Here is a 25,097-nt window from a genome sequence, read left to right as displayed (position 1 = left end):
TCTAAGAGTGATCCTGAAGCATATAAGAGAAAAGAAAGAGCATTCATTCATTCATTCCCTACTAAAGTGATGTTTCATCACTGAGATTTCTGTATGGTATTAGAAGAACTGTCAGAGAGAGGAGAATACTGGATGCTGGCACTAAACCCACCAGGCTTACTGCAGAGCTGTTGAAATTCTGACTTGTTCCTCATGTGTATATGATGGACATGGTGATGTTTGCTGACCTAGTATAATTAATGCCACCATTCTGCCAGAATGTAATCACAATACCTGAAGATTAGACAAAACATAATAGAGTGTTTTACGCATTTCTTGGAAAGCATTTCAAATGTCATCATCGTGTTGTAAAAAGTCATTCAGAATTCTCAAGGTCACTCAGAGGCCCAAATGCTTAAAAATAAGTGCTGGTCCTATTGCCAGCTCTCATTCAATCTTTTGAGCTGGGTATTTTCTCCTCCCATGATACCTGTCCACCTATCAATCCCACTCTGTAGCCTGTCTAAGAAATGAATTCTAGAAGTCATTTGTCTTGGAAGAGTTAAAAATACCAGAAGTTGTGAATTATAGATCTTATACAATAGCCTTAAGGATGGATTTTATTTTCATAGCCTCCACAAATGAGTGTGCAGGAAAATTCCTTAACTATAACAAAGAGAAAAAAAATACCTATGAGTACATATCAGAATACCAGGTTTTATGTGTGTACCCTTTCATTGTGTAGGAAAGACTTTGTCTTAGTAGTTCACGATTATATAATAATTGTACACAAATGCACACACACACAACATACTTAATAAACTAATTTTACTTTTCTCTAGTGGTATCATACCCATGTATTCTGCATTCAGCCCCTCAGGTTATAGACTTACCCTTAACAAACTCACTTTGAAGTGACATTAACGATAATAATTTCTTAATACATTAACAGTGACTCTGGGCTTTGGGTTTCCTACCTTTACATAACCTGGGCTTTATGTGTCTTCATCTTCAACTTGCTGTTCTTACTGTCAGCATTTCACGTAATCAAGAATGCAACATATCACTTTTTCAATGTCAAAACTATTTTAAAGTACCAAATGGCTTCTAGGTAAAACACTGACATCAACAGAAAATGCAATTAGACATTGAACAGAATGGTTAAGTTCATTTTAACATTCTACCACTGTATAAATTAGTATACACTAATCATTTGCCAGATATGAAATGTTTCAGGAGACCCCTGGGCAAATCTCTTCTTGTTAAGAAAATGGTTGGAATATCTGATAATCGAAATTAAGCCCTGCTATGTGCCACATTCAGCAGTTTCCTAATCACTATTAGAAACATAACATAATGAACTTATTATTTATAAAAAATGTAAAATAGCATCATGCTTTGGGCCTGATAGTTCATGATTTGAAAAGTCTGAGGGATTTCTAATTGACTTCAAGACCTGACCATGAAGCATAAAGTAAAATAAAGACTGGCTTTTGTGGCTCAGAGGACCAGAGTATAATTGAACATACTTTGCATTTAAACAACCACATATTGCTGACACGGTTTTCTTTTCTTCTTATGGTTGTTGTTATTGCATGAACGATGCATAAAAATTAATAATACCCCTGTCTGCATTCAAATTCCTACAAGTTTTTTTTTTTTTTTTTTTTTTTTTTTTTTTTTTTTTTAAACACAGGGGAACTCTTGCTCAAGGTAATTCTTCTGTCTATCCACTTCAATGTGCAAGCCTTCTTGTATAATGTAATTTTAAATTAAATAAAGTCTCACTGCTCCTTCTCCTGGGTATACATTTGGCTTTGCTAACTCTGTAAAACCATCTTTCAAAGGACTCAAACTGCATTAGGAAAATAGCTAAACCATTTATGGCATCTGTGGAAAAATTTCTTAATAATTTTTATTATTGTAATATAATATTTCAAGTTAGAGTTTATTTCTCCATGGACATTAAAAGAATGCTTCTTATTTCACCTCCAGGTAAAAATTGTCTAGACAACTTTTGAATGATTTAAAAGGTGATTTTTCTATTATTAATATTGCTAGAAATATAGATTTCTAATTGATATTTTTGAAAAATAGTGTAGAAGTTAGGCATAGTGGCCACCATTAAATGGGAGGCAGAGTTATCCAACTGGTAATATCTATTTATTACTATATACTGAAAGGATGAATTTTATTCAATAATTACTACTGATAATTTTAATACAAAAATGTTATTACTTCTTTTGATAACAATTTATGATTATAAAACAGGAAGTGAAATGTTAAATGGCAATATTTAAATAATAATGTGGTCAAGGTGATGACTTCTTCCAGAGTTGCATAATTTTGTTACCATTATTTTATCATTTAATACAACCATAAGAATATGAGCACATTTTGATCACAGAGAAGACACACGCAAATAAATTTGCATCTTTGAATTGTAAGTATTTTACCTCACTTCTAATAAAATAGTTGTTTCTCATAAGACAATAACTACACAACTCTCAAAGGTAATATATCATCATGTTACAATTTTATTCTTCATTACCTATAAGCAAGAAAGACATTGATTTCTTCAAAGCTATGTCTGAAATACAGCTAGGAATCCAACACTTTTGAACCACAACACAGTATTGCCCACCATAGAAAATAATTTGCTGTGACAGGCATCTCTTTTGCACATGGTCTAAGGTGTAGGTAATAGAAACAGTAATAGAAAAGGTCCATAGTTGAAAGGCAGGTGAGTTTATTGGAGATGTTTACATTAACCGGGAGTCATTAAGTATCAATTCTTTGTCATTGTTTCCTCATGAAGGGCACATACAGTTAATTTACTTCATAACATCGACAGATGCTTTTCTCATGGAATAAACCAATATTCACCATTTATTGGGTTAGTACCATTAGACACTAGTGTCAGCTTAATAGTAAAGTAGAATGATATTTCTTTTTTGCCCACATAATTATTTCTCCTAAATAATAGATAGGAGCCAGGATGAATGCCCAAATAAAATATTTCCACCTTGTCAGAGAACAAAAATCTAGTTATTCCTAAGCCTCACAAAAAAATATGTTATTCCCATTCAGTCTCTACCTCTATAGGAATAGCAAAAAGCAACCAATTATGGTGCTTTTGTATGGGCTGGGACATGCTTATTAACATGTGACTCATCTCTCTTTATTTAACATGGTGGGGTGGTCAAATCTTAAAACCAAGGTCTAACCCTGGACAAAACCCTTCAGAGATCTAATATGTTTCTGCTGAAAAGAACATTGTGCACCCTTTCCATGAAATTGCATTCCAGGCTGGATGAGTTATCTTAACACCAACAACCAACATTTAGTGAAACCCTAAATAGCACAGAGCACAATATGTCTTTCCATAACATAGTGAAGTCAAACTTAAAATGTAGTGTGCATGGAACTCACATCCGTAGAACCTCTTAGGTCTCACAAGACTGCATCTGCGTCTACCTTTGTCATCATTATTTTTCTCTAAGCTCTAGAATGTGTTAGATCAATTTTGGTGGACAGGTCATATTAGAATAAAAATGTAGCCAATATTTTCAGTCAAATAAATGAACACTATTGTTTCAACAGTTTACAGTTTTAAAACTATAGTTTTAAAATCAGCAGAAACAAACAGCATAAAAAAGAAAAAACAATGAAAGTACTGAGAGAGTTATTTTGCCAATTTTTAGTATACAACATGTGAAGAAAAATGTTTAGTTTGGCTTTTCAATAAGAATTGTTTTAGTTGTTTCTCTAGAAAAAAGAAAACTGAAGTCTTTTTTCATATTTCTGTGAATTTCTAAAATAAATTATTTTTCTTATAATTCCAAAGTGATTAAGAAATGGGATTAGTTATTGGAGCTGCATTGAGGATACTGAGATAAATACCCAGGATCTGTTCAGAGCCCAGGGTTCTCACAGTGCCTGACAGGTAGCTCCCATATACTCTCCCTCCCAGAAGTAGGAAGAAGAATAATTATCTTTAAAAAAAAAAAAAAAGAAAGAAAATAACTTAACTCAACTTGGATAGATGGTATATTGAGATTTCAGTCATGAGTCCTCTTATATGTGTGGATAATTGTTAAAGATGCACAATTTTGCTTCAGATTTTAGTGGGTATTAATTGTTGTTTCAATGCTAACGTTGATTTGTCATTTACTGTGTGATATATTGGCCTTCTTGACATTTACGTAATTGGTTGCCATTTTTGTAATATGGAGAGTGAAAACAAAGAGATGAGTTCTCCAAAGGCCAACTCATCTGGTTAATGGAAAAGGTGAGATCTATGTATGGTCATGTCATTCTGCTTACTTCAAGGGGCTTGAACTGAACTAGGAATTTACAAATTATAATAACAGCATTGACAATAACCAATGGTAGATATAAAAGTAGGCACTTGAAAAGTCATGATTTGTGCGAAAGTAGTTTAGACCTTGGTTTGGCAAAGGATACTCTCCTTCAGTCACCAGCACTAGTCTTGCCTGGGATACATATTCACAATTATGGTTCCTTTTTTGTTTTTTAGAGATGGAGTCTCACTCTGTTGCCCAGGCTGGAGTGCAGTGGTGTGATCGCAGCTTACCATATCCTGGAACTCCTCGGCTCGAGTTATCTCCCCACCTCAGCCTCCCAAAGCACTGGGATTATAGGCATGAGCCACTGTGCCTGGCCCTCAAAATTATGATTCTTGAGGCATGTTGAAACCAGTTAATTGGAGTCTTGGATTCTGTTTTGTTAATATCTGAGATCAGGCCATTTGCAAAACCATTTGAGTTAGTCTTATAGATATTGATGTTTTTGAACCACTATGAGAGGATCTGAAGCCCTGATATTCCCTTCATATATTATCAGCATCAATTTTATAGAAACACAAGTTTTGAATTTAATTCAGCTAGTATTCTGCTCTATTATCCAGCATCCAAAATTGACCATGTAGATTCTATATACTTAAGAATCAAAATATGTGAGAAAGATTTCTCAAGGCCTCATGCTATTTAATAAACTTCTTTGCAATATCTAACTTTATGCTGATGTCACTTAACCAGCATGTTCATCTTTGTCTCACACGCGGGAAGAATAGAACAACAATTACCATCTGTCACAGAGTGATTCTATCTGCATACCTTTCCCAACACAGCCCTGAGATGTGATCCCTCTAGTATCAATGAGCTTCACCATCATCCAATAGTCATTCCGTGACTACAATCCACTTCGACGTTCTGTGGGCAGACTAAGCAAGTCCCTAACCAAATACAGCATCTTACTCCATCCACCCACCCCATCCTGCTTCTGGGCTTTATTTTCTTAATGAAAAGCATCACAGCTTACCTAGTTCTAAGCTAGTCTTACCAGGTGAACTTTGACTCTGCTATCTCCAACCCAGACAACCATGAAGTTCTTTCCACAGTCCCTCAGAAAACCTTTAAATATCTCTCATTTTTTCCACCCCTCAATTCAGGAGTTGCTGACACTAGTGTCTGCAGGCACATAAACAAAGTCAACATATGTATAGAAACAAAGGGAGCCTGTGTGTGTGGTGTCTTCCTTTCTAAAATTAAGGAGTGGTTACCATTTGGCTGCAGTAGAGTGCATGTCTCACCTAAAGGCATTCAGATCACACAGAACCCCTGCCCCCACAACACACACACACACACACACACACACACACACACACACACACATTATCCAAAAACAAGCCAAGAAAATACAACGACAAATGTTTTGTGGTTTTCAAGTCTTACTTAGTTTGCTTTCTTAATTCAAGTTTCCACCTATCCTCATTTCGACGATTGCAGTAGATTTTAGATACTGCTGACATCCCTTTCCACTCATTCTCACTGTCACCAGTGAAATCCTCTGGAAGTTAACTATGATCAGAGTGTTTTGTTTGTTTGTTTGTTCTTTGTTTTGCCTGAAATTCACATGAAGCAAGCATAGCCATCACTCTAGAAGAAGACTTTCAGGACGGGGAAATAGGTGAACGTGGCCAAAGGGCTATAACAGATAAGGTAATTTTGGTATGGTAGGAGACTAGGGTGGGCTTTAAGAGGGATGGTTTTGTTCTTCCACACCATGTAGAAAGTTAGAATCAGGAGTCAGGTAGACTCCAGGAACATGGTAGAGTGAGTGGAAAACAAGGTCTCCCTTTCTCTTCTTGTGATGGATTTTCTTCATTTCCTTCCATTTTCATCCTCCCATCCTCTCTCCTTTCCCTTCTTTTCTCTTTTCTTTCCACCATGCTGCCAAAGCATCTGACTACTGCTGTTCTATTATCTCCTTTCCTTTATATTTATCCTTTTGCCTCTTCTTTTTCTTAGGCTATCCGTATCTTTTTCACTATCCAATGTCTTTCTTTATATTCCATAAAGTGTCTTTCTTTCTTTATATTCCATAAAATGACACTGGAATCTGAATAGTATCAAAGTAATTTATCTCTGTTATCTAGCTTCAGCCTAACAAACAAAAAATTGGATGTCCAAAAGATGATTTATAATTAGTTAAATCTAGTTTACTAGCTGTATTTGTTTCTCAAATTCTTTTTCTTTCCAGTTAGTGAACCTAGGTAGATAATGGCATTCTTGGACATAACCAATTACATTCTGTGCATCAATATTCAATGTCATGGGAATTACATGAATGCTGGATGTTGAAATTAGCATTAGAGGGAAAATTAGCTGAAGTATCATACTTGCTTTATTATTACTATAAATTATCTTAGCCAAGATACCAAGAAAGGATAATAGCCATTTCAACCTGGCAGATATATCCAACTGAAGTGTAAAGTGAAAGAAGTCACAGAAAAGCTTTACAAAAAAAAAAAAAATTTTAAAACGTAACAAGTAAAGCTTTAAAGTACGTGCAAATGTTAAAACTGTTATTTAACATTTTATTAATATAAACAGAAACACTCATAATCATGGGATAAGTGTACATATAATTTGAGCAGAATGCATAATTCCAATGAAACATACACATACATATAGGAATTATATATGTGTGTGTATGTGTATATATATCCTCAAAAAGTGTTAGATATTATTTGTGCAGAAAAACATGCATAGTGTCATAGATTGCTATAATAATTGGAGAGATTAATAATCATCTCAAATTTAAAATATGATAAAGAAACCAATCTGTTCAGAGAGATGAAGAATGAAAGATGAAGAATAGAGGAATTTCAATTCTTGAAGGGGCACCTGTGTGTAACTAGATGAACTTAGTATAGCTTTGCCTCAGGGTTCCCAGGGAGAATGAAAGGCTCTTCCCCAGGATGAGCAACCCTCAAATGCTGACAAGGTCCTTGGTTTGCCTGCGATGGATATTGATGGCCAGTGATGGCCACTGGAGCTCAGTTTATTTGATTAAGCACATGCGCGGCCTGGTAGCAAACAACCACAACAACAAAACAAATACACATAAAACCTGGGGGAGGAGGAATAGGAAGCCCTGCCAATGCCTGAGTAAATAGCAGACATTTTTATGAGAATAGGCATGTAAAAGTATTACTCAGAGACAGGACAGGTGCCAGGGATGGGCGATGAATTCACGCAATACTCCATGGGTGTGGACTTACAGGTGAAGGACATCTATGTCTTTGGGTGTGTAACTCTTAGGGAAGAATAGAAAGACTCTCAAGGATGATAGGTACCACACTGATAACACAGAGCAGTTGTATTTCTATACCCTAAACTTGAGCAATGAACAGAGGAATAAATGTCAAGAGAAAAATAACATTATTCCACCTTGTTTTGCTAGAATTATGGATCCTGCAAGAAGATGAACAGTTCATGGAAGGATGAGGTAGGTATCTTGGATGCTTTCATGCCTGGGTGCCCTTGGAAAGCTAAGGACAGACAGAAACACAACTCAGGACACATCAGCAAGAGAAGCCTGCTGGCACAGAGGAGGGCAGGTGAAACCACTTTTGTAGAAGACGCTCATTTGAAAATGCTCCTGAAAGATACTGGTATCAGAACACTTATCTTATGTAGAGTGGATAAGACTTTGAGGACCTTGAAAATGCTTATTGAGGAATACATAGCATTTATCTTGCTTTCCTTGAATAAGTAACACGCATATATACATATTCATCCTGTATCGATAGGTAGGAGAGGTAATGCCAGCCCAGAGAGGTGACCAGCCCCTATTCCAGAAGTTCTGGGTTGTTGCATAAGTGAAGAAGTATGCTGGTCTGCTTTCAAACATCTGTAAACTTCAGCTTAGTGGTAGAAAAGTTAGAAAATCCAAATATTTAGTTTCAGTGCCTGGGTAGTCCATTTACTGATTTTCATCAACTCTGTTACCATCACCTTGGTCTAACATTATCACCATCTCCCCCAGAGACCATTGCAGCAATGCTTGTTGTGTGGTTGTCCGCAGTTGAAATAGTAACTTTAGAACAACCAGCAGAAGTGAAGGAGGGTGACCCTTAAAAACTGTTGATTCTTGGGCCTCCCATTAGACCCACTGAACTAAAATATCAGAGGGTGATCCAAGAAATCTATACTTTTCTTGGCTTTCCAGGTGATTCGCATGAGCCCTAACATTTGCAAAACATGGTAGCCGTGCACTTCCCTTGTTTCTTTTTAAAATTAACATGAAAAGGGATTATCTTTCTCTCCACTTATACAATCTGGTTAACAGACCCAGATGAGATGCTAATTTCAGGAGAACACTGGCACTTACGACTGCCCAGATGCCTGCACCTAGAACATGGAAGCATTTATGCCACCAGGAGGAAAATAACATTCTCATAAACGCCAGCCTGTGATAAAATACCAATAACGAATCTTTATGTATTTTATGTAAAATTACCTTATCATTCAGAAAAATCAATCAGACTAAAACCAGAATTCTAAACCCCACAATTAACTTGAAGGATTCAAGAGAACTCCTGTAATCTGACAGATGAGGGGACAGACTAGGAGAGATTAGGAAGTTTTAACACAGGTATTGGTTGTCAGATCCAGGACCCAGGTGTTCGGAATAAAGCCCAGAGATTTATTCACTGTATCATCAGTCTCTTTTCCATTTTTCTTTTTCTTCTCCGCCTTTCTTATGCCAGAAACACATTCTCATTTCAACTATCCTTTATTCCTGCCCTGATGATGAATGACGTTTTCCTTTCATTCCCAGTTTTTCCTTATTGTTTACAATTTACATTGCAAACCTTGGCTTTCTATGGAGGATTTTGTTAGTCTTTCAAAAGTCACAGGTTTGGAAAACAAACAAGCAAACAAAAAACTTGACTGCTTCTCTCAGCACTAGAAATAGTTATAGGTGGCTAAAGTACATTTTTGTTCACAAAGGTCATTTTAAACTGTCTAATTTTGGGCAGAATTATTACTCTGCCAGTTTCTGTTCTGTGTCCTTGTAGCCCACACTGTACCTTCAATCAAATGGCTTGTATCTGACATTAAATCTCCTGTAACACAATATCAAGTACTATATTGCAATCATTAGGACCACAAAAGAAATAACTATTGTCATATTGAAGAAAAATCCCCCAGAGAACAGGCACCTTTAGCATTGGAAATGGGAACTTACATCTCAGTCAAGTACTTTTTTTTCTGTCTCCAGAAGATGGAATTATCTGACACATTAAATATCTTATTTGGATAGCAAAGGACTATGAAAGTTACTTTCTGAAATAAAAATAGAGGAAGATACACCTCAAGTCAAATCACCATTGTGATATTCATTCACCAGAATTCAACTGAAATGACCTTAGTATTTTATTGACCACATCTAAACCTATGGATCTCCAAAAAAATCAATTCCATATTAGACACTAGTTTACACTGCACAAAAATTAAATTAATTTTTTAAAAAATTGGCATAGCTTAAAATGGATGAATTTATTTCTCAAATTTAAATCTCCATTAACTTCTTTCGTTAAATCTGAGCTTGACTGGAGTTGTCATTTTTTCAAAAATGTACTCATTTTAGTTCAAAACTTCTTAGTTGAGTTAACAACTTTTCTCATGGCTTTTAAAACTTAAAGCTCAAATGTTAAATGTAATAAATATCAAAAATATTTAATACCCCTTATACAATATCAAACTTTTTCTTGACAAATTTTCTATGATTTTAATTTTTACTCAAAAATCTTTAAAGGAAACAGATTATGTTTGAAATTATACTTCTCAATAATTTCACTGAAATACAGTTTATTCCCTAGGTAACAATTCCCTAAAGTTTTTCATTACATCATAATGTGTTTATAACTTCTTGTTAGAAAAGGTGTCAGGCCATATTATGAAAAAATGTCTGGCACATAAAAGCAGTACAATAAAACAGTTAAAAATGTAAGCTAATGAGTCATACTAACTATGCTCCTATCTTATCTTTTCTATCTGCTACCCGAGTGACTCTGGACAGATTCTTAAACTCTCTGTATATCAGTGTCCTTATTTTAATAATATTTGCTTATAAAAGGTTATTGGGATAATTAAATGAGCTAAATCAGGTAAAGTGCTTAGAACAGTGCTAGGCAGAGTGGATTGTACAAATATCACCACTATTGTTATTGTATAAGTATAGCTATTATTATTATATAGGTTAATAATTGCTATATTGTGCTCTATATTACTATTTTAGTAGGGTCTCAGTAACAAATTATGGAATAAATACTTGCAGATAAACATTATTTGTACTGAAATATTTGAAGTTCAAAATTTTTTACATTGAAATAAACAGAGCAGTTTAATTAGGAGGTACTAATACAGATTCATAATTGCTTTTGGTTTTTATCTAAGTCCTCTTTCCAAAGATGGCTAAGGCGTACAGGGGCCTGGCCTTCTTAGGGTAGGAGCTGAGTAAACCTGTGTCTCTTATCAGACTTTGGGTTCAGAACAAGGAGTCAAGGATGGGAAGAGGAGAAAACCAACATCTGTAAGTCAGAGAATAAAGACACCGAAGGAGAATCAGAAGGAAGGAGGAGAGGAGAGAACAACACACCCAGTAATAAGCTGAAATTGTCCCTGGGACTCACCCTGGGCAAATGCTATTGCCCTCAGTGACCCTCATGAGATCTGATTCCTGCGTGCAGAAACCATATTCAAAATGCAGGCGACCGGACTTGGCAGTTAATGCATTTCTTGTTTCTATTCCTGATGCTTAGCCTGCACCAAGCATAATCAGTACTTTTAATTTAAGCTTAGACACATACTCAGAATGATATACGCTACCTTTAAAAAAGAATGGCATACATTTACAACCTCATGACAAAAAATAAAAATAAAAAAATGAAAAGCAACTCTCTCAGCAGCACAAAGATAAGACAAACATTTCAATTTCCCTGTCGTCAGCATATGTATCAGAGTACAGCAATGTGATGCAATTATTAACAGAAAGTAGAACTAGAAGCTACAGACACTGCATCTAATGATGTTCAGGCCCCTAAAATATTACTTGGGAAGAAAATAAAGAAACAAAAATAACAGAGCAAATTCCAAATCAACAAGATTGAGTTGTATCTGAAAATAAAGTATCTCTAGGAAGTGATCCTTTTCGTATTTAATTTTTTCTAAAGGGAGCATAGGGAATTCTAGCTTGATCTTGCTGGCAACATGCTGCATATTTATCTTGTGCTAGAGAACACAATTTGCATAATGTGGGACCCAGTTCTGCGTGCGGGGACACCCTTCAGGGAACTCAGATTGAAGGCTCAAGAATAAGAAGAGCCAGCACTTTTGAGCTCACCATGAAGGGAATCCGCAGCTCAAACTTCATTTCCCTGTGTTAGGATTTCCCAAATTGACTGAAGAAAATAGATTACATTTTCTGGGAGGCCCCCTGGAGAATGTTTCTGTTTAAGATACACACACACACACACACACACACATAAAATGTGTGTGTATGTTTAGCTATAGTTTTGTTGGTGGTGATATTTAACAATGACAGAGTTTTAAAGAATTTACATGAGGATGACACGTAAGAGCATATTTTAATGCATTTAAGACTTCATCGATTTTTGCTCAAGGGATAATAGAAAAAAGCACCTTTAACTAGAGTCTTTACTGCTTAAACCTGTGGCAGAAATGAATTCTAACTACATTATATGCATGAATACAGCATATCTGAGTGCAAATTAGTTGTAAATAGAAAATATTTCAGAAGAGGCCATATGGCTAGAAAAGTGCTCAGCTTCCAATAAATATTACCACAAAACACACAGGCTTGCAAGGGATACGCATTTCAATATTATAAGTAGTTATTTTTTCAAGAAAATATCCACACACTTTGAATTCTTATTTTAAAAACACTCTTTTTCTTTTTTTTTTAGAATGCATATTGTTTCTCTTAAAAAAATGTACAAGAAACTCTAACTAGAAATACAAAAGATTAGATTCACGTGTAAACTAGGTTGCTTTTTAAACTATGGCAAAATCACTGTTTAAGACATAGTATTACACTTCCTTTAGATTAACTCATATTACTAAACACTGATGAATGATAAATAAGCAGCTTCTAAGCATTCTCGCAAACATCGAATACTAAGGCAAAAACTGGCAGAAACAATAGACACAGAACTTTCTTTTTGTTGTTGCTGCCATTGTTATTTCACGTGCATTGAACAAATGGCCAAGATCTTTGGCGTCTTACTTACGGATGGGTAGAGGTAACCTTCCCCATTCATGGCTATATACAACCCTGTTTTCACTCCCTGGATGGCAACAACACGCAGTCCCACTGGAATGAGGTTGAAGAGCGCTGTGAAGATAAACATGGTCTATCATGAATCGGCAGGAAGAAGCAGGGCACAGTGTAATTTTTTCTTTCTGATTCATTTTATTTAAGAAACATCATCTTTGCCGATACTTTCCAAGAAATTCCAATTAAATCATTTGTATTTCGCTTTATAAGTAAGAAGTTTCTGCTGTGGGTAAAATGAATACTTCAGCTTCAATCTTTAAATGTTAGCAGTCTTGCTGACAGCACTCTGAGGAACTGATGCGATACTAAACAGAATCAAGCCTGTCATCATGCCTCTAGACACACTGTCTCTGACACCATTAGATACCAAAAGAAATCAACTGTGAAGTCTCTCAAAGAGTAAAATTTTAAAAGTCCAAGTTGAGTGTTCTTCTAACCCTCTACACAGAAAGTGTGATTTGTCACCGCAATGAGATCAGGCCAGAAGTTAAACAAGTGATTCCAAAACTAAATGACTGTGGTAGAACCGACATGATATGCCAGCAAAGCCAGGAAAAGATGTGCACCTGCCAATGAGCTAAATTTAGAAAGAACTAATCAAAACTGAATGGCATGCAAATGTCAGAGAGACTACTCATTTGTGTTTCCATGTTTTGTTTCTTCTCCGTTGATAAATCGTTAAAAGCATTTTCTCTATTTTTGCATGGTGCAGATAGCAACGCTAAAACATTAAAAAACTTAATATCCCTTTAATGCATTTCCATGGTAGTGTTACATGTTGAATGTTTAGTAGGTCTTCTAGCATCATTCTTAGAGATAACTGCTTGATGATTTTGGAGATTTTATTATAGATAAATTTGTAAGAGAACTATTAATTATTTACAGTGAGGTTATCTGCTGGTACTCAAGTATTTCTTAACTAAGTCTAATTCTAGGCAGGACAGAACAGGAAATGAAAATACTAAAATAGTGACGTAAATGGGTAAGTACAGTATCCAAACTCAGGCTCTCTACTGCACAAAAGCAAATCATTTGAAAAATGTGAGCAATTTGAACTTCATTCCAAGGGTCTAAGTAGTACATAATTAAAAACAAACTTTACAAATTGTGTTCTATTTAATTCTCAGGGACATGTTTCCTCTTAATAGGTTGAAGAAAATTACACCCTCTCTTTTGATTATTACATGCTACAGTTCCCAAGATCCCAAGAGGTCTGTGCTACATAAATATAAAAGGAAAACCTCAGGCCAGGGCCATGAATATTATCCCTGGAAAAATACTCAGGGGCATCTGTGGTTAGTTGGATATTAGTTTCACCATGTAAACTAATATCAGATTTTCTGCTATAGGATTTTAGGGGATTATGTTATTCTTATGAAAGAATTAGTTTTTTCCTCATTTCCATTATTTAATATTAAATATAGATGTGGGGTTGTTGAGTACTGGGAGCTACCTGTGCTTGTTGGCAACTCTCCGCATTCCTTCTTGGTGGGAGATGGCTATATTCACTCCTGTTTAGAATACCTGAACTGTACCATCTCCCTTACATCTTGAAAGAATGGACACCATAGAATAATTCCTGATTTATGTCCAAAACTTTGGAGGGAAACCATAACCATAAGCCTGTCCATGCGAGCTACACTAACCTAATTAATTCAAACATAATTATTCCAACTTTCCTCTTCTAACTTTCACACACTCCGAATGATATCTGTAGGTGCCACATATTTGGTAGAGAAAACAAACAGATCATGAATTCACCAAAATGACGTGGTTATGGGAACCAGAAAAATTATACAAGATAGTTTAAAATGATCATACTGAAAAAAATACTAGTGTTTTTCCCTTGGGTTTTGGTTGGGATCTGAATTATAAAACACAAGGTATTGGCTGGGTGTGGTGGCTCACGCCTATAATCCCAGCACTTTGGAAGGCCAAGGCAGGTGGATCACCTGAGGTCAGGAGTTTGCGACCAGCCTGACCAACATGGTGAAACCCCATCTCTACTAAAAATACAAAATTAGCCGAATGTGGTGGCACATGGCTGTAATCCCAGCTACTCGGGAGGCTGAGGCAGGAGAATCCCTTGAACCTGGGAGGTGGAGGCTGTGGTGAGCCGAGATCGTGCCATTGCACTTTAGCCTGGGCAATGAGCAAAATTCCGTCTCAAAAATAAATAAATAAATAAATAAAAATAAAATATAAGGTATTATAATTTACAGAATGATAGTGGAAAGTGAATGCTTATATACACTAAAATGTGGAGAACCATTCAGAGCTGACCATGATGGAACCGGTGCTAATTAAAACCACAGATACCCACATTAATTGAGATACAATTTTATTTCTCCACTCTCTTTGTTTCTTACATAATTATAAGGCAATGTCACAAAGCCTAGGGGAGTAAGAATAACGAAGATGTTTTCGTGACTCTGTTCATTCGTGGAACACTCCGGTTCTTCATATAACAGTGATTTTTAACTCTGGTCGCACATTAAAACTAGCTGTGTTCATAACATAGGGTGGCCAGGCTCAACCCCATGCCTACTAAATCACAATCTCTGGAAATGGGTTTAGGACAGAAGGAATTTTTTTGAAAAGCTCCTCAAATGACCCCAATATACAACTAAGGTGAGAACTGACGTCCTAAAGCCTGTGGGGTGGTGTCCACTGAGTGACTGAAGTATTTTATACATCAAGTTACCAGGTTGAGAGGTTGAGAATTTCTAAGGTGAGAGGGACTTTTGAGGTTTTAACATTCCCATAGCTAATAGCATATTGATATCTGTAGAGTCCTGTTCTGCTTGTAGCAGCTATTGTCTATCAATAGGAACAATGAAGTTTAAGAGCATAGAAAAAATCCATGGCATCCCCAAAAGGAAACTGGGGGAAAAGAAAAATCACCCACTAATAAGATACCATAGTTCATAGGGATGCTGATGTTTAGAAGAATTTTAAAGAAATAAACCTTTGAAATTGAGAGTGGTAACGAGGTTACCTAGGTGCTCATTTCCTTTTGTGAAAGATCTTTTCATTATTATGGTAGTCAATAATAAGCAGTCGACTTGCTATAGCATTTTCTCTACCAGAACCATTTACCCATCATCCATGATTTTTGCGCTACTTTTCCTTTCCAGAGATCTATAGATCTGAGACTGGAAACCCTTGGAGAACAGAGGCACCAAGGTTCATCTACCAGTGGGCCTTTTTCCCTCCTCTTAATTCATCTGCAATTTTTAACGCAGGCAGTTTAACAGGATGGTTCTGTCTTTTTTTCATTCTAAATAATTTCATATTTAGTGTGGGAAATGTACTGAACTCAAATCATGAAGATATGAAAGTTCAAACCTTCAATTTTGTTATTTAGTGACTTTTAGAGTGCTATCTGGGTGAGTTTTAGGGTTTTTTAAAAAATTATTTTTCCTAGTTATGGATAACTAACCCATGGTTTGTATTCAGGGAGTTATAAAAAATGGAAACATTTTTATGAATGATTATAGCATTATTACATCACCTCCCTCCTCACAACAAAAGAGCTGTACTCTAAGTAGGACCTGACAGCCTTTCTAAAGCACATCCCTATTTTTAAAGAATTTTTCAGTGCTTACATTTTTCATAAGATTCATGAGACTACTGAAATGAACCAGAGAAAAGAAAATGTCTTTAAATTCATCCTAAGAAACACCACTTTGCAATTGACATAGGTCAGAGGACATAAAAATGAAGTTAATTAGTAATTTCCATTACTTTTATGAATCTGCTAAGATTCTGCCAATTATATTAAATTTTATAGTCATATAATTTGTAGAACCTTTTTGAGGAGGGAACATTGATTTTACCCACTGTTTTTCTTTATTTCTTTGCAAATGTTGAAATAGTAACAAAACTAAACTAACTGGCTTACAGTGCACTTGAAATGCAATCTAATGTCTCAGAAAAGCTGTGAACCAGAACTTTGCACAGGAATTTGAGCCCATTGAGTGTGAGCATGATTTTCTTCTGATTTGTTTTTACAAAGGAGATCCTGTTTCATCTTCCTTCTCAGAACTGTGTCTCACTAGCATTTAGAGTGTCAGAAGAAATTTCAAGATTCGTTCTGAGTTTTTGCTCCTTCTACTGCAGATACAGAAGGAAAAATCCCCCATACATTTACAGAACAGAAGGTGGAGTGTTTTTTAGTATCTCAGCTTTCCAGTTTAGTCTTTAAAATTATTCAGATAACCAGACCTGTATGTGTGCACATAATAAATCTGCACTTCCATATTTAGAAAGTGCTTATTCAATTCTGAAGCAGTTTGGCTTTTAAAAGGCAATGTCTAATAGACACTTCTCAAAATGATATTGATTCCTATCATTAGAGGTAACCAATTTGGTTGGCACTACAAAAATTACACAAAGAAAAAAAGCTAGAGAAAAAACACATAAAACCTTTGAGTGAATTTATTTTCAAGTAGTCCAATAAAACAATATGTTTAGGAAGCTATGGTGTATGTCCTGTTTCAAAAACTTTTGTCATAAAATGGATGGCATCAGTCTTTAGTCTGATGAATCTTTCAGATTGTCATAGCTCATCTAGTGAGCAGAGTTATGGGAATCCAGTTATCACATTCTAGTCCTCCCAGGCCAAACAAAATTTGACAACACTGAAGACAACAGAAATTATGAATCCCTAAACTTTGTGACCTACACAACAGTAACACATAAGAGAAAGGAAAGGGTTGTTGTCAGCAAATGGTTTTTGTCAGCTAAAGGAGTTAAAGGGGAAAAGAAACTGAGCAGAGATACATGTATTAGCCTGAACCATAAGAAACTGACATCTTTTGCTGGTCAAAGATCGTCAAGTACCAATTATCTTTGAAAGTCCAAACTAATAACAAAACCTGCACAAATAATGTTTGGCATAAAACGCCTCCCCTTTCTTTTGTAGCTGAATTGTTTTACCTTCTCTTTTCCTATATCAAAAAGGAAATAAAGTAAAAGTAAACCAATAAACATAAAAGGGAAAAATTTAAAAATAAAAAGGGTGATATGAGACACAAAGAGAGTAAAGAGGTTAGGAATTGATGAGGACAATGTAGATAAACACAAAAATTAAAAAGGAATTGAAGAAAAAATAAAAAGTGAAGCAATGTACAAAATATAAAAAGTGAACACAATGGCTGGAAAAATAATGATATTTCACATGGCAAAACCACATGTAAAAATAATCTATTTTGTATCACTAACTACTGTCAGTATCCTTATTACTGGCAATTTGATCACTAGAATTTCAAAAAGGAAGAGCTGAATTTTAAATTGAGCAGATAAAAATCTATAGAATAAAATAAAAATAAATAAAAAAGGAAGTGCCTTCTGATTTGATTATGTGTATTATTCAAATCCTCACTTCTTTTCATGGAATGATGTTTATATGTGAAGAATAAGAGGTACATTAATGAAAAAATTCATATCTACTTTTGATCCACCAGTAATGTTTCTTATGATTAAATATTTCTAATAAAAACAGTTTTGCTTTTCACCAACTCCCCCAAACCGTAAAAAGTATGCTTATTTTGGAACTAATATGCTAAATTAAAAATGAATCAAATGCCAATATAAACAGAAAATGGGAGAGCAAAACATAGACAGTTGAGCAAGGAGAGGCACCAGATGGAGAAATGTTATACATAAAAAAATAGGAAAAAGAACACAGACATTAATACAATGGAAGATATGTAGCTTTTTAATTAAAAATTATCACAGATGCAATTCTGTAAACACTTTGCACAATGAATTTCAAAGTACACAACCTTCATGTTTTTTCTATAAGTTTTTTTGTTAAATGCAAATAATTTTAAATTATATTTCTACTATGTAAAACAAAACAAAACAAAATAAAACTATTCCTTGTAGATTTTGAGTTTCCACAGGCATCATTAAGAACTTCAGAGCCTGATAAAATAATACATCCAATGAAAACATGTAATTAATTTTTACCTAAATACACTAGTGTGCTTACTTAACTTTTATAATAATAAGATTAAAAGGAATAATACTTTTCTGGGTATGACAACTGTTTGAATAAAAAACAAAAATAGTAACATAATCATCTTTACACCACAGTTTTCTTTGGTTGCTCCATTAATATTTTCATCCACATAGTTTAAATAAAATTGTAAATGGCATTCTAGCGTGTCACATTTGTAAAGATGAACCAACATGACCAAAAATTTGCAAATGAATCTTAAAAAGTCACTTAAGTAGCAGTGTATCTTCTACCAACTGTGTGACTGGTGGCCTGAGGTTGTCACTTACTAGAATTAGTGCTGTCATCCTTGGTTCCATCGAGAGCTCCATCGGGGTGCATTTGCAAGTAGTAGCCTTGCCTGCAATATAACCTGGTCACTATACCCTTGAGCTGGGGATCTGAAAGGCAAACATAGTTATCATAAGCCTCACAATGTGTCACCAAGTTTCCTTTTACTTTTCTGTTTCTCTTTCTTTTTTCAGAAGAGGACATTTTACACAAGTAGCACATTTTATTTTGTCTCTCAGATTCTTCTGTGTTTTATCAAACCTGCAGTATTCCATTTATAGAAGGTAATAAATGCAGTAGTAAGCCACAGAAACAGGCATTTTATAAAACTAGTATATGCATAAATTATTAATTAAAACTATTAAACTAATTAAGCTGTCAGTTTAATCATTAGTTTAAATGATTTAGTTTAAATATTATCACTCATGATGGCAGTATAAGAGTTTTGCAAACTGGTGACTCTCAGAAATTTTATTAAAAGGGTTTTTAATGGAGTTCTCCTTTTACTTAAGTTGACAAGTATTCCCGAAATTAAAAACAAACAAAACAAAAAATACCTATATTTTAAAAACATTCATTCTAACGTTTGATACATATCCTTAGGAAAAGCCCCAATTCAGAGAACACCCCTGAATGTTCAAAGGGTCATTGTTATTTCCACGGAAGTATCTGTGCTGCTTAGACATTATCCACAGGAGAATGGAAAACTCTACTTTTGAGCTCAGGGGAAACACAACAAACCCATGCATATGAGGTCAGCTCTGAGGCAGTCAAATAGAGAAATTAGACAAGTTAAACAGATAAACTCATTAACTTGTGTAACTAAAAAGGACAGTCAAATTGTACAATGTGAACTCTGATTCTTTGTCAGCGGACACTGAGATAGAGGGCAGTGGAAGTTTATTTAAACAAAAGGGAAATCATGCGGTAATAGATCCTCGTCTGATGATTCATTGAAAAGACATCCACTCTAGTAATCCAGCGCTTCACAGAGAGTCAGGTGTGCCTTTGAAAACAAATATTTGCATGTGGGTTTGCAAAAGCCATCCCCATCTCAGGGATAGATTGGATGTGGGACATCATAATCTTCACCATGGCAACTGGCATCTCTCTGCAACAGCTGAATAGGCCATGCTAATGCAATCCGGCTGTCAAAACAGTTGGCCATTACTGAGTAATGAAACCTAGCACCTTGTAATTGATAGAAAAATTGTGGTCTTGTAAATAGGTGAAGACAAAAAAAAAATTTTTTTTGAGAGCTATCCTTAAGCTCTTTATTAGTCCTGAAGAAATTACAAAGAATTTCAATATCTATTTCTATGCACATCATTTAAAACTGATCATTTGAGACATGACTCCATTGTACATAGACTTGCTTCATAGATGGTACAAGATTGGAAAAATCCTTTTGGAAAAGAATGCATGAACAGCAGAGCATCACTATGTCAGTGTGACTAGCCATATTAGAATATGAAAGCTTTGAAAAGAGTAGGATTTGAAAAATAAATTTCTAAGTGATTATTGGATTGTGTTACATATATTCCTTATTCTGTAGCATATAACTTCCCAAATCACATAATTCTAAGATATGTACTAGTGGAAAAAAATACTATTGTGCGACTGGGCTAAGTGCTAAAGACTTCTTTCTTAGTTTTGCTGTATTTTATTTACGCTCTTCACTGAAAATACGTAGCATGGAAAAGAAGAGAACAAAAGCAAAAAGAGTAAAAACTGTGAAAAAGAATTTTTTATTATTCTCTTGTCAAGAAAAAATACTGAGAATATTAATGATTGACGATTTTTCTGTAAAACCTTTATGTTCTGACATCACTTATTCCTAAGCAATCTTCTATTTGAGCTACTATGTCTTCTGGAGTTGAATTAACTAGATCTGGTGAGGCAGTGAGAAGCCACCTCCCCACCCACTCACATGCACCCTCACAATTACACAAAGAGATCCCTTTGGGATTATGCCTCATTTTGGATGAGGGAGCACAAATACAATGTCAAATTATGTTTTTCTCCTTTAACTTCAAGACAATACAACCACATTGATTTTGATTCATCTGGTTGCATACCGTTGGATGTTTTTCCTTTTTAGAAATCATAACGCCATTGATTTTATTCTTCTCAGGTGCCAGGCCTTGTTAGAAGCACATTCTATTTTTAACTCTTGGATCCTCACCATTACCTTACTTAATAGAAGCCCACTTAGAGGATGAAGAAATCGAGACACAGAGCAATTGATAGTAATAATATGACAAAAGGCACATAACCAGTAAGTCAACAGCTGGAATCTGATCACTCGGCTCTGGACCCTGCCCACTTAACTGCTACCTGATGCAGCCTCTACAAGTGGAATAATTGAACTAAAATGTCTTCAACACTAAAGATAAAATGCAAATCAATCTGTTAAAAAAACCAAAACCAATTTGTATTTTGAAGATAAACCACCACTGTGTCTAAACCCAAATCCTGCTAGCCAGAGCTGAATTTGTGATTACAAAGCAGCAACACAAAGGTTAGAAAGGATCAAAGATCTTGAAAAACCTCTTCTCGGATCCATCCCACTTTTCCATTGGCCACATTTCCAATACATCTCTGCCCCATTAAAACCTTACCAAAATTGCTAGTTCAGTACCATACGTTTAAAACAAATGAGTTGCTCAATTCCTTTTGATGCATCTTCACAGTGTCTCTCACTCTTTTTCTTTTTTTCTATTTTTACTGCCAGCCACTCATTACCTCTCTTAGGTGGTCTTCCCACCTGCAGTTTTCCTGTTCAAATCCCTCAGATCTGGAAATATGCAGTGACTCTTCACTATCCACTGAGTTACATATGCACCTTACTGCAGTAAGGCCCTATCTTACCCGACGGCTCTGCTCACTATAGCCCTTACCCATCCCCTGAAAGTAGCTTCACCTGATTCACTGTGGGTTACCTACAAATATTCCATAATTTCCCATATCTATCCTGTTCCCTTAAGCTTATCTATCTCAAATATGGCCACCTGTACTAGAATGCCCCTTTGCATATCTGTATAGGCATGCACCCACAGGCACACACCTTTGCATAGCTGCCTCCTTTTCCTCCTCCCCACTCTGGTTCTATCAACACGTCCATTTCCTCAAGAGCACTTTCTTGAAACCTCAGATGAGGTCAAATTCTTCCTTTGGACAATTTTATGGTAATTTTATGGTATCATAGATGAATATGTAGCAATTTATGTGTTCCGGGTTAAGTAGATTTATAAGTTATATTATCTAGTTTAACTAAAGTTAGAATAGTTTAGGTGGGGCATTCCCATAGAGATAATAAGGATTAGACATGATACTAATAAAATAAGCAAAAATAAACACCAAACAAACAACCAAGATGAGACTTTTCTCTTACATGGATTTTGTGGTTAAAAACAAGTACAGAAACTAGTAACAAAACAAATGATGATCTATTGAAATCTAACATGAAATTAGCCAAAGGAGTTTGAAAATGTAAAGACAATCTGAAATATAGTTACCATGATAAAAAATGAAACCTTATCCTAAATGCATATAATAGCTTCAGATATAAAAGAGTGAAAATATTACATGTGTGAGACAAACATGTATTAATATACATGCTCATTTTTTAATAAACTTATAGAATAAGAAGGTTTGCATGATATTTTTCTAGTAAATGTTAAATATACGGCCCACAAGAGCAAGTATTTTCGTTTTAAATACTGATGTATCCCAAACTCTTACAATACAGGTTCCCAATGAATAATAGAAAGATAAATAAATATCTAAAGTCCTATACCTATATTTTAGCTAGCCATGCAAAAATGCAAAATGCTTCTTAACTCATGAAATTATTAGAGCTCTTTATTCTCTTCTAAAACATTTGTGTTCAGAATACCTACTCTGCTTAAGAAAATACAAAAACTTAGAATCTCTTCTTTGCCTATCTTAATTCCCCTTTTCCTCCAGTTTTGTCTTTTATTTTCTATTTAGTGTGCCTGATAATTTTACTAAAAATGTTTTGAGGATACCCTTTGCACAAAACTCTGTGCTAACTATGATCTGTGATATTGATTAAAATAGAAATAATGAAAACTAATGTGCATACATATCAAGAAAAAAGATGTTTCATAATATATTACCCTCAACACTCCGAACTGAAAGAAATGCAAATCAGTCCAACTGCCTTCAGATTCAGGAGAAAAATACCCAACATTTTAAATTAAAACACTCATTCTCTTAGAAGTGGGTTCAATTAAATCAGACACGGTCATAAATGGTTTTCATGCAGTGGGAAGACTGGCAAAAGAAGAATCAGGATAATCAATCAAATGGTGTATATATTTTAAACTATGATTTAAATGGAAAAATGTACACTATGACATATGTTTTTCCATAGCAAACACATTAATGTATATACATCACATGAACTATGTTTATATACGCACAAATCTCAGTACGAATTGGTTATCAGTGTAGGTTCTTAAACGTAGGTTCTCTTTTATTAGCTATGGAAAATCACACATTTTTATAGGGTAAAAACAGCCTTTGTAATATACATTTTTGCAGAAAAAAAAATGTGGCAGATCTAATTAGATTTTGGCACTCCCAGGAGTCCAAAATAGTATTTGAATAATTTGCTAAAAGATATACATTATCATATAATCCAACCACAAAAATAAACCATGTCCAGGAACTTATCCAAAGGACTGAGAAAATAAAGGTGGGATAGGGACACTAAAGAAAATGATAGATAAAAGTAAAGGCATGGGAAAATTTGCTATCTCTGTTTATCCCTTAAGATTACATTCAATTTCCTTCATGGATTGACCCAATGCTACCTCCAGAACCTTTTCCCTTAGGAACCTGGTTCCAGTTACTTCAGAGTGACTACGCAACTCACGGTCTCATTCCAATGTACTATTATGTGTGTTAAATTTTAACACTGCTCCCACAGGCTAGAATAGCTCTCCACCACTTCTCTGCCTATCAGAATCCTATGTCTGCAGGCACTAGAGATAGTATCTTGCATTAAAAACAAACAGCCCAGGCACAATGGCTCACACCTGTAATCCCAGCACTTTGGGAGGCTGAGGTGGACAGATCAGCTGAGTTCAGGAGTTCTAGACCAGCCTGATCAACATGGAGAAACCCCGTCTCTACTAAAAATACAAAATTAACTGGGTGTGGTGGCACGCACCTGTAATCCCAGCTACTCTGGAGGCTAAGACACGAGAACTGCTTGAACCCGGGAGGCAGAGATTGTGGTGAGCTGACTGTGCCATTACACTCCAGCCTGGGCAACAAGAGCAAAACTCCGTCTCAAAAACAAACTAATAAAAAAACCAAATACACAAACAAAGAAAACTCCAAACAGCTCTTGCCCTCAAAGAGTTTGCTGTTTATTGAGGAGAGGAAAGAAACTATAATATGGCTTTACATCAATTAGCCACGTGTTAAATTAGTGGGTTTGCATGTCTTTCTGCTCTGCAAATAAATGATAAATCCCTTGATAATTTGCATATCACTCAAAATAACCTATCACTGTGCTTGCCACAGAACAGGTGCTCAACTAGCATTTATTGAACCGAATTCACTTTCTGTTTTGTTTTTTAACGTATCTATATATAAGTCCTAAATGGCTTTTGAGGTAAAATGCACTTTTTGTATTGTGTTTAAGAGTTGGAGAAAAGCATGCTTGAGCTAAAGATAAATGTGGGTTTTGAAACAGAAACACCAATAATTTTAAGCTTTTCGCCCCAAAACTATTGTAGCTAAAGCATTTCCTCTAGGTAAGGTATACTAAGAGAATGACTGTGGGCAAAGACTTTTCTGGGGAAAATGTTTGAAGAGATTGTTAAAAGGAAGGGAGATTGTAAGAATCCTGCTTAATACTTGACCCTTATCTCCAAGGAGCAGACCTAACAGGAGTATCTCAGGATTCCTAGCCCAGGGTTGAACTCTCACTAGCTTTTTGAATATCCAGTGTATATAAACTACAAAAGGAAGGAAATCTTTAGAACTCGGAGAAGCACTCTTCCCAACACTATTTTCCAATGAAATTTTCTCATTGCAAAGTTCCGACATATTAGGAACACACTGGAGCTCTCATGACCCACATAATCCAGAAACGGACAATAAAATGGCCAAA

General features: G+C 35.3%; 1 protein-coding gene across 18 annotated transcripts in view; it reads right to left on the bottom strand.

The window, feature by feature from the left end:
- The window catches only part of FGF14 (fibroblast growth factor 14), a 703,097-nt gene that overhangs the window by 152,402 nt on the left and 525,598 nt on the right, over positions 1-25,097 (bottom strand). For 17 of the 18 annotated variants that reach the window (XM_030922295.1, XM_030922292.1, XM_030922302.1 and 14 more), the window contains 2 exons: positions 18,946-19,056; positions 12,605-12,708 (listed from right to left, as the gene is read on the bottom strand). In XM_030922295.1, coding sequence (XP_030778155.1) covers positions 12,605-12,708; positions 18,946-19,056 — 215 coding nt within the window. The remainder of the gene's footprint in view (positions 1-12,604; positions 12,709-18,945; positions 19,057-25,097) is intronic. The other variant, XM_030922291.1, reaches the window with a different exon arrangement.

The sequence above is a fragment of the Rhinopithecus roxellana genome, chromosome 18 (assembly GCF_007565055.1).
Source record: "Rhinopithecus roxellana isolate Shanxi Qingling chromosome 18, ASM756505v1, whole genome shotgun sequence".
Lineage (NCBI taxonomy): Eukaryota > Metazoa > Chordata > Mammalia > Primates > Cercopithecidae > Rhinopithecus > Rhinopithecus roxellana.
The sequence above is the reverse complement of the archived record's forward strand: the minus strand, read 5'-3'. Positions and strand labels throughout refer to the sequence as shown.